The sequence below is a fragment of the Sceloporus undulatus genome, chromosome 3 (genome assembly GCF_019175285.1).
Source record: "Sceloporus undulatus isolate JIND9_A2432 ecotype Alabama chromosome 3, SceUnd_v1.1, whole genome shotgun sequence".
Taxonomy (NCBI): domain Eukaryota; kingdom Metazoa; phylum Chordata; class Lepidosauria; order Squamata; family Phrynosomatidae; genus Sceloporus; species Sceloporus undulatus.
In genome coordinates, this window is record NC_056524.1 from 32,070,416 (window position 1) to 32,081,549 (window position 11,134).

Genomic DNA, 11,134 nt, shown 5'->3' on the forward strand with positions numbered 1-11,134 from the left:
GCCATGTCCTTGAGATGACAGTAAACAAACAAGCTTCATTTATATACTGCTTCACACCGCCTAAGCAGTGTCTAAGCAGTTTACAACTTTAAGCTAATTTGCCCCCAACAATCTGGGTACTCATTTTAGCGACTTCGGAAGGATGCAAGGCTGAGTCAAGCTTGAGCCCTTTTGCTGGTCTTGAACTCGCAACCTTATGGTTTTGAGTGAATGGCTGCAGTACAGGCATTTAACCACTGCGCCACCAGGGCACCAGTAGATGAAGGAGAACTTACAATCCAAGGATGGAGAACATGGGGCCCTCCACACACACCCCCCCCCCACAAGCTTCTATCAGCTTTAGCCAACATGCCCAATTTTGTGTGTGTGTGTGTGTGTGTGTGTTGGGGAGGGGGGAAAGAGTTGAAGTCCAAGTTTCAGAAGGTCACACATTTCCTTTACCTGTTACAAGCAGTTCCCTATAACCAACATCCCCAATTATGGCTGGAATCAATTTATTGCACATGGAAGTGGTAGATGGCAGGTGGAAGAAGCAGCATAAACAGAAAAGCTAATGGACAACCTGGATCCACCCACCTTCCCACCCATTTTCCATCACTAGCCTCTAAGTGATGAGTGATACAGAACTTGCAAAACAACAAAAGGTAATCCAAATTTATCAACATTGTGGTAACACTGTTTACATGAGCTAACGTACAAAATTGTAACAGAACTACAAAACAAGTGTATCGTGATGTTACTTCGACAATTGCAGTATGGAAAGTGGCTAAAGTTATACCAGTGGATCATTGCCATAATTATCGTATTCTTGCTTTTTACTGGCCCTTATGCAAGATCCAGTCCTGTTGTTTGTGATAGTTATAAACATGGCATGAGCTAATCTAAGATGATGTACTCAGTATCACAGTATCATGCAAGGCAACTATAAAAATAAATTTCCCTAAAAAAAGGAAAAAAAAATTAACCTTGTTACTTTGTACATCATGGAACTGGGCCACAAACTTGTGGCAATTAACCAGCACTGGCTATCTCTTGAACTGCAGCTTGTGCCTTAGACCTACATCATAGGCAAGTCAAATAGCCAGATACCAAGTAGACTAACTTAACTAGGTGTCTGTGTGGCCCAAGAAAAATATCTCTACACATTTCACTGAGAGGACTATCACTAATTCCTTCTCCTCTCCTTAGGGTGGCTTTGGCACTTTGAATTGCCTTGATTGAAGGTACTCAAGTGGTGGCTGTACAAGACTACACTTTTCAAATGGGTGGAGCCCTTGCCACCAACCAAGCATTGAAGTATCACATGGATATCTAAAAACAACTTTTCATTTGCTTAAGATTCGTGCTTCACAACTGTCCAACGCTACATTCAACGCTTTCACAAGCTAAGTCTAAAATATCTGACACACACGCTGGAACCCACCTTCTATCACATCAAAGACAATAAGGGACATTGGCTCTATCCTCTTCATCTGTCTAGCATATGTTTAAGAACCTTCTCAAGGTCTAACACCAAACTGACTGCTACACTACTCTCTAGGAAACCAGCCTATTTCTAGCAGCCCTAATGTCCTATGTAGTGCTGGTACTAAATATACACTGGGTAGCAGTCTTGAGATGGTTGTAAAGAAGACGGGGTTGTTAATTCCAGTGTTTTGCTCAGTAGTAAAACTGCTCAAACGTTTTCTGTGAGGCTGATTAAGTTCATGTGATTGCTACTCTATGAGCATGAACAGCCTGAGATAATCTTAATTCTTGATCTGATAACTGCTTTCTACAAAGCTGGGCAGCATTGAGGAGGATGCTGATAGTGCATGCAATCCTAATCCTTGGGAACATCACAAGAGAATCTAGAGAACATCATTAGTGCCCCCTTACTGCTTGGGCTGATGGTACAGTTGAGCCCTCCTGGTGGATGAAAAATCAATAAATCTTTCAATAGAACTGGGCCTTATGTTATGTAAAACAGCGCAATATGTTGATGAAAAACATCCAAAATACCTTAAATTTTGAATGAAACATAACAAGTATGTTAATTGTAGGTTCACACTTTCATCTTGCGGTTCATGGCCATTGCGTCAAAAGAAGTATCTTGTGCAAGAGGACTCCATCCTATAAATTTTCACTGACACACATATTGCCTTGTTATCAATCCAGAAAGCTTCAAAAATGTCACCCATGGATGGGCTAAAAATGGAGATACCTTGACAAACTGAAATGAGGTGGCCTCCTTTGTCTCTTCTGTACTCAAAACAATGCTAAGAATTTTAAAATTGTCCTACAGGATGAGTGACTGTGTCTGTCTAGCATTGGTTAGAAAAGCAATTGTTTTTGAAGGCAGTAACTAGTTAAGAATTTAAAAGTCGCTGGCATTTTGCTTTAGAAAATATACCACGTGGTGGTCATTTGGAAGGTGCTTCTACTTTTGTGTAACTTCTAGTTTGGGTAGAAATATTCCTGGGAAGCATTAACAAAAAAATTATTTCATTTCAGTATAATTCTTAGGCACATGTTAGAAAATTGCTGACCGTCATGAAAATATATCAGCACTTCTTGTAGAATCAATTCATATAAAAATGCAATTCAGAAGAGATTCTGCTACATATACAGAGGTGTGTATTCCTGCCTTACAAGTACCCCACCTTATGTGCATGGATGCACCATCCATACCTACTAGAGCCACAAACACATACACACAGCTATTCAAAATATGAACTTGGCAACTAACCTGAAATACTGCAGCAAAAAGAAGTTCATTCAGAGTGAACAGTAAGTAGTCATAAGAGTTTTCCTTTACTTTTGGCTCTAGTTCATTGGACGACACTGGATTATGATATTCTATGGCATCAGCATGTCATTCCTAGGAGCTTCTGATGCTAGAACTACAAGATTAGCCCACCTAGCCATATACAGCTAGAGAGTAGACTGATACAGTAAAAGTTTTTAGGTATCTATTTCTACTGTGGTTAATACTTTCTTGGTTGATAACATTCAGCAGACGGGGAAATTGTCAGGGATATGTCATCTGAATCAGCTGTCCTGGCCTGGTCATCTTGGCACTATGCTCACTTTTGCAGGGGTAGGAGGTCCTGATGAAGAGCGATAAATGTGGGTTGGAGAGGTTGGAGATAGTTTAACAGGACTCATGGGTTCTGATGTCTGAAGTTTCCACAGCAGCTCTTCATTAGTCCTACTCAGCCTCTTCTTTTCCTTGGTTTCCTTTTCAACATACTCCTGAAGATTAGCATTTTCTTCAGATAACTGTCTGGAGAAGAAAACAAGGCACCATCAGGTCTGGACTTTTTTGTAACAGTATGTTCCCATCATGTTGCTGCATCTACTTTGTAAGCAGTTTCTATTTGAAAACTTTTGACCAGCATGTTTTGGATTTCTGACCAGTTCATCCCCACCTCACCCCTTGTCTGCTTGCTACTATCTTCACCCAAGATAAAATACAGATATTTTCCCCACAAGAAATCAGTATGATGGCTGTTTAAAATAAATTTCTGATGTGATCTTCCAGATGCTGTTAGACTCTAACTTCTAGATCAGCCTTGCTTTGTGAGGTGAATAGGTAGGGATGGTGGGAGTAAAAATCCAACAGCATCTGGAAGGCAAGAGGTCCTATCTTACTCATATTTGGGCTGGTCCATCCATGCATGATCATCACTTGATCATTTTTGCATTTCTGTATTCTGATATGTATGAATAAGCTATTACTAACAAACCACTTCAGATAAAAAAATTCAATGTAAATACCCTCTACAATGGCCAGAATTCACAATGACAAGAATTCACCTAGAATTATGCATTTGTGACTGATTCATATTCATAATCCTTATGCATCCACTAGTTTAGGAAATACTTAGGGACCATGAAAATCTCCCAGACCTATTTACTGGGCAGTATCTGCAGCAACAGATGGGGGTGTACTCCCCTGTCAATTGAGAAGCATCTGATTGAAGTTTCTCTTCCCCTGTACAAGAAATCTCTGCACAAGTGTGGATTGCAACGGGGGCCTTGCTTCTGACTGTCACACCAGAGATTGTTCATGGGAGGGGGTAAAAATGTCAGTCAGCTGCTTGTGGATCACTAGGGGAACAGACTCCTGTTATTCACAGTGGATGCTTTCTAGTAAATGGGGGCAGGAGTGCTGGGATAGGAGATACTCTGTAGCTAATGTAACTAAGATGGTTACATAGCTAAGTAAATGATAAGGAATTGCGACCAATGTTCTCCCCTTCACTAAAGTAACTTAACACATTTTAACTTCCCAACATCAACTGTAAAATATCTAGATGTAAAGTAACTTTGCAATGGGTGTGCACAAGTGAACCAAGCTCAAGCCATTGTCAAATGTAAGCCCAAGAGCGTATGTGCAGACTACCTTGTCATTTCTTAAAAGAGGGGCCACAGTTCAATTATAGAGCACATGCTTTGCATGCAAGCAGTATCAAGGTTCAGTGTGTCTGTGTGTATGTGTCTTCAAGTCACCTGTTGAATTATGGTGACTCTATGAAATAGGTGGCTTTGCCAGTTTCTTCCTCTGAAATAATAGCCTACAGCACCTGGTATTCCTTGGTGGTCTCCAATCCAAGTACTAACCAGGATCAGATGGGATCTGGGGCCCTTAGAGTATTTAGGCCTGCCTCAAATTTTAATATCTCTACTTTAAAAGGTTTCTGGAAGTACAGATTGTCAAGAGACCCTGGAGAGACCCTGCCAATGACAATAGATGTTTCTAGGATCAAGGAGCCAATGTCACGCACTTATAATGTTTAAAAGCCAGAAAGACCAATGTTCTAATGGCATAAGGAGGGATGCACAGAGTCCAGCACTTTTGCATCCAATGCAATATGCAGGCTCCACAGGGTGTTAAATGCCTCCTGGACAGCATTTGCTCTGTAGAAACAATCACCAAATGATCTGTTTTCTGAAGTGTGAGAACTGGAGTTATATGGTGAAGCTGCAGGCAATTGTAAGATGGCTTTCTAGCAAGGGTCTCATCTTTTGTTATTGTTTGGCAATACCAGCATGTGCCCAAAGACAATTTACTTTGATGAGCAGAAGCAAAATAGCAGCCTTTTCCTCCTGCATACAGGGGTCAGCGTTGTCTTTTTGCTGTGTCATCAGATGCTGATGTCAATAAAAGCTAAAGGACAGTTCAGGTTACAGTGGAGATGGCTTTTAAAGCCTGAGAAAGAGTAAGGCATAGAACACTATCTGGGTACTGGAAGGGAGCCAACAAATGCTCCTCAGTCATAGGGGTGGCTCTTTGGGAACCAGCTCTTGCTGAGACAGACAAGAGATTGAGTGGAGGCAGAGATGTAATCAGGATCCTCAGATATCACCGAGTTCAGCAATTGTGGCGGGCCAACAGTAAGCACAAGAGGAAACAAAGACTGCATTGACGTGATACTTCCTATTGGCAGATATGCATCATTGGGGTGTGCATTTACCTACTATAGATATATGTATTTGCAGAACTGCATCTTTGGCTTATTATGCTATTCATGAGGGATTTGTGAGCTAATATTTAGTTTGCTTTCCTCCTAAATGAATACACAGTATTTTCTAATTGGAGCATCAAGCAAAGTGAGTTTTAGGTTATGAAAGCTCATGTCACAATGAATGTGTGCCCTCGCAAGATTCTGGGTGATTTTTTGTTTTGTTTTTAACCACAACAGATTACCTTCCCATATAACCTATTTTGTTTCTCCCCACCTACATGGATTGTTCATGGTTATTTCTGCAATCTTATACAGACCACCATGGAATGTGTTGCAACAAACCAATATGAACATGCTGTAGATTTGCACAAGATTTTCACAGCAACAAAATGGTCAGAAGCACCCCTGGAATGAATGCAGAAGAAGTAAAGACAAAGTGAGAATGCCAAGATAAGCTAAGCTTAACCTCCACATTAATGTGGTACCCATGGTGGTCTTAAACATGGCATTCCTGTGCCCATATACAGTGTATTGTGCTTGTGTTTTGCAGGGAACTGTCCCTCTGCAAAGTGATATAGATTAAAACATAAAAACAAAAGGTTTCAGTTATTTCTACCCCAATACCCAGAGGTTTCCAGCATAGGTGTTGATGATGAACTGCTTGCAAAATAAGCTTCAAGTCAGCACTGATCTGCAGTCAGAGTACTGTTGACAACTCCTAAGGAGGAAAGCTTTGTTTATGGAGGGCTCTATGTAAACAGCAGAAGATTAACACAAACACACCAAGACTTTACAGCACAACAGATGAGATCCTGTACTGTAGAGTGTTCAACACCCCCCCCCCCCAGATTCGCCCAGATCTTTCAATTGCTAATGGGGAACAGAGGATACATTCAGATGTCCTCATCACCAGATGCAGACCAATGTCATAATGTGTTGAGATCCGATCCTCTGGAAACCAGAATGGATGATGTAATCATTCTGCACCTGGTTATGGGGATACAGCCAGACACTTCTTGGATCCTTCCCACTCCACCAACTACTGAGTGTTTGTGGGTGGTGGAAGAAGGCTGCAGTGGCTTAACAGTGAGCCCAAGATGGGGAAAGAGGAAGAGAATACCAACCTCTACAATGACCCCCACCTAAGACATATGCAGGGGTATATTGGACTTATGCTGGTGCATGCCACTATCAGTATGGCAGCCTACATGTGCGCACTCAAAGTTAGTTCTATTGTGTTCAATGGAGTTTATCCCCAGAAAAGCATACAGATAATTGCCTCCTTAGCTGCTGCCTGAAGCACTTGGTGTACATTTTCATAAGAAACCTTACAATCCTGTAAGACAAAGATGAGAAACATGTTTTCCAGATAGTGCTGGATTGCTCAGCTAGGGCTGCTGGGTGTTATGCTCCCAGGATCTTCTTCATCCCAGCTATATGGGAGACTAGTAATATTATTTACCAAAGGAAGTCGAACCCAATAAATTTAATTAAATTACTAGTTTAACTAAGCCCAAGTAAGAAATAAATGAGTCCATGGTGATCTTGTTTTGAATTAAACACTTCTCAGTTCAGTTTTCTTTATCACAATCCTGTAAATATGAGATGCTGGATATTTTCATTCAGCTTGCATATTTAAGTGAATTTAACACTTTTCACAGATTAAAATAAAGAAAGCTTTCAACATTTCAACACCCTTCTTGGCTCAAAAATGTGCTCCCCAAATCTATATTTTAGAGGGAGATATGTATAAAAATGCATCTTTCAAGGGAAAATGCAAACAGAATCCAAACTGAAATTGTGAATTCTAATTAATTAATTAATTAATTTCTATGCTGCCTTTCTTTAAGAAGGACCCCAAGGCAGCTCGCAAACAAAAACACATTAAAAATTTCACATGAAATTCACATGAAAAGTTCACATGAAATGGACATGGATGTTTTGTCCATCCATGCTTCTTTGTAAGTATGCATATGAATTGCAGCCTGAGCTACTATTGTATACAAAGTCTCAGTGAGTTACAGGAATGCCATGTTCCCTTCAATGCTTTGTGTCTAAATAAAAACCACTATTTTTTAACTAACTATAACTCTCAGTGGTCATGTTGGCTGGGACATTATGGGAGTTATAGTTCAAAAAAGTAGCATTTCCAAGTTCTGATAAAAGGTATTAGTAATACAGCTAAGAAAAAGGTTTTAAGATAGCTCATTTATGCTTGTAATTTGAAGCTTGGGACCAACTATTTAGACAGACCTGGTCACTACGGTATTCTGATCAATCCGGACTTTGAGGTCTTCATTTTGCTGTTGAAGCACCTGAATCTTTTCTTCCAATATTAAGTTCTTTTCAGCCTGCAGCAATAGAAGGGACAGTTAGATATTTACAGCGTAGGACAATTTTCTAAAAGGCCATCTCATCTATTTGTTCAAGTAGAAGTGTGTCCAGTCAGGCAAGGTCCTACCCTTAGAGTGACATGGCTGCTTCAGGTAGCAACTCTTGGGTGCCAAGCAGATCTTGGCAGAGAATTGTTAGTTTTTTAATTGATCACAATGCCATTTATAGTACCAGAGAGAGGGAGAGATGTTTGTGCTACCTTCTCTCTCATGTGTCGGACTAACCTGGCTGGCCTTAGGTACTCTGTACATTGCTTTTAGAGGGTGGGTAGGCTGGAAATGACAGAGTTTGTTTTTCTGCCTCAATTGGTAACATGTGTTGACATCATCCTGTTGGACTACACAGATTTGATCTCTTAATGGAGGAAATTAAGGCTTGCTGTATCCCATTTAAGAGGCAGCCCCCTTTTTAATGGAAGAGTGCCAATGTGGAAAGAATTTATGTGTAGATAGGTCTGGTTTTACAAAAGCCAAGTTGCTGCTTGTCTAAATTTGTTACAGTATGTAGAGAGGTCTTGTAGCATCTTTGAGACTTAACTGAAAGAAAGAAGTTGGCAGCATGAGCTTTCGTAGACTTCAGTCTACTTCCTCAGATCTGACGTCATGCTGCTACCTTCTTTCTTTCAGTTAGTCTCAAAGGTGCTACAAGATCTCTCTACATACATTCCCAATGTGTTCATTCTGGTGTAGCCACAGTGGCACCATCTGTACATAAGAGGGAGATAGCAGCAGACAGTGAGGTGGGGGTGTGATTCCTAAGGTTAGCAGAAGTACAGAAAAAGTATTTTAGGGTGAAAAGCTTTAAAAAGGGAAGAAAATTCACAAACAGCCCAACATGTACGCCATGGCTGTAGAATGCTGACATCCATTTGGGAGAAAGGGTTGTAATGGAGTATCCTGAAAAGGGACCTTGGACTGAGTGGTTTGTCCTTTTTATGCCAGGGCTCTGTCAGTTGTACAAGCTCTCAGGCCATTTCCAGGACAAAGTTAAACTCTTGGCTTTAACTTAAGCTTGGGATTGTAGTCCAACACATCCAGAAGATATCAGGCTAAGGAAAATATTGGTATCCTAGGTTCTGCATCTAATATTTGTTGTTCTGTGCCTATAAGTTGTTTCTGACTTATGGCAACCCTATCATAGGGTTTTCTTGGTAAAATCTTTCAGAAGGAGTTTGCTAGTGCCATTCTCTGAGGCTGAGAGAGAGAGTGACTTGCTCAAGGTCAGCTTGTGGATTTCCATGATTAGGCCAGGATTTGAACCCTCAAATCATTACACCATGCTAAAACTACATCTAATATAGGGACATATTAGGATGAAACAGTTGACACTAGTCAACTGTTTCATCCTCAAAAGTGAGGATGAATACTTTTGGAAGTTTTCACCCTGCTGCAGAGAAAAGAAATATTTCTGTGCAGCCCTCATCCAGTATTCAATAATCCAAAAATATTTAGAGAAATTATTCTGTGCAGAAATACACACAGTTTTCCCTCAAAATCATGGGCTTTTGCAAAGAAAACACAATTACCAGGCAGTCACATAGGGGTTTTTGTGTGTGTATGTGTGTAAGATGGATGGAGGGCCTTCCCCCTCCCCCACAAAAGAAAACACAATTTGCTGCTATCTTGCACACAAATACCATGTGGCTATCTAGAAACAACAAATTTTTGTAAACAAAGTATTTGTGAATATTTCTGCACACAATAATCTATTTTTTAAAAAGGAAGTGTGAATAGCACTGTATAATTTTTCCTGATCGGGTTTCCCATTTATTGGGAAGCACATTTTTCAACCAGGAAACCAATAACAGCAAATATGTCTCTCCATCTCTACTCTAATGTATACACAAACTATAATGTCAACTATTATGTCCTGCACCTTCCATGTTGTTTTATAAGCACAAACAAATAAACAAAAAGAACAAAAAAGAGAGCTCACCAGCTTTTCCAGCTCCATGATCCTTTTTTCCTGTTGATGAATGAGTTGATTCTTCATTTCCAAAACTTGCTTTAGGCTAATCATGTCTTCCTCTAAATGCTGGTACGGAGCCAGCGCAATCTAAGAGGAAGAAGAGTGATAAGACCCAGAAGTGATGGATTTACCTTCTATGGAGCCCTGGTGGCGCAGTGGTTAAATGCCTGTACTGCAGCCATTCACTCGAAACCACAAGGTTGCGAGTTCAAGACCAGAAAAAGGGCCCAAACTCGACTCAAGCTTGCATCCTTCTGAAGAGGGAGCTAAAATGAGTACCCAGACTGTTGGGGGCAAATTAGCTTACTTGCTAATTAGCTTACTTGCTGTTCACCGCTATGATCTTTGGAATAGCGGTATATAAATAAAACAAATTATTATTAGGGAGGTAAATTAACACAATTTTTGTCAATTGTGTTTCAATAAGCAAGAATGATTAATTTTAACCACCACCACCCCACTGTGAAAAAGTATCTGAAAAATGCAGTGTTCAAGGAGGACTATTGACACTTCAGAACTTACTGGCCAAAATGCTACATCAACCAGGCAGAGTATAACACTCTGTCTATGCAGCTCTGTGGACTTTTTCACACAGCCAAAAATAACAGGAACATAGTGGGATGCTTCTGTCACTATCGTGCAATTGCACAACAGTGACAGAGCATCCCGCTATGCTCCTGTCACTTTTAGTCATTGATAAAGTCCTGTGTCTTCCTTCTGCCATAGCAGCTGTCAAGTCCTGGCAAGAACCATTTTTGTTGCTTACCTGTGGAGATGGGAGGGAGGTGGGAAGCAGTTTAGATGACCAAACTGGAAAAAAAAGGAGCTGATCTCAGCTTGGAGGTGGGAAGAAATGAGGATACACTCACAGACAGTGTGCATCCTCCTTCTCCTTCCCCTCAGGCCTCCAAGTGGTTATATCTCCATCATTTCAATTGCCTTGCCCTCTCCCTTCCCCACTTGTATGCAGCCACCATTACTGCCCCCTCTTTGAGGACAGGCAGCTGCCATGGGGGACGTTCTGAGTGGCATCCAAAAGGCAAGCCAAATTCACCCAAAAGACATCTAGGTGTGAAAATCACCCTTACATGTGTGTGTATCACTAACAGAGTGCTGCAAATTAAATAAAGAATAGAGTAAAATAAAATAAAATAAAATGCTCATTTTTTAGCATAAGAGCAAGCAGAATCATAGAATGATAGAATTATAGAATCATAGAGTTGGAAGAGACTGCAAGGGCCATCCTGTCCAACCCCCTGCCATGCAGGAAATCTAAATCAAAGCATTCCCGACAGATGGCCATCCAGCTTCTGTTTAAAGAC

The 11,134-nt window shown here is 40.7% G+C and overlaps 2 protein-coding genes across 4 annotated transcripts in view; both read right to left on the minus strand.

The window, feature by feature from the left end:
* Positions 1 to 11,134, minus strand: part of FLT1 (fms related receptor tyrosine kinase 1) — a 202,424-nt gene that overhangs the window by 91,292 nt on the left and 99,998 nt on the right. The window lies entirely within an intron of this gene.
* LOC121925434 (microtubule-associated tumor suppressor candidate 2-like) lies at positions 1,761 to 9,925 on the minus strand. The gene is made up of 3 exons (XM_042457577.1): positions 9,780 to 9,925; positions 7,704 to 7,801; positions 1,761 to 3,265 (listed from the first exon to the last, which is right to left on the minus strand). Exons 1-3 carry the CDS (start codon positions 9,861 to 9,863, stop codon positions 3,049 to 3,051), a joined length of 399 nt encoding a protein of 132 aa, XP_042313511.1. The 5' UTR covers positions 9,864 to 9,925; the 3' UTR covers positions 1,761 to 3,048.

Excerpts from the sequence above, each read along its gene's own strand:
- LOC121925434 (XM_042457577.1), bottom strand. The coding sequence starts at position 9,863 with ATGATTAGCCTAAAGCAAGTTTTGGAAATGAAGAATCAACTCATTCAT. Across the intron at positions 7,802-9,779 it reads TCATGGAGCTGGAAAAGCTG|GCTGAAAAGAACTTAATATT; the intron begins GTGAGCTCTCTT and ends CTATTGCTGCAG. Across the intron at positions 3,266-7,703 it reads CAGAATACCGTAGTGACCAG|ACAGTTATCTGAAGAAAATG; the intron begins GTCTGTCTAAAT and ends TTTCTTCTCCAG.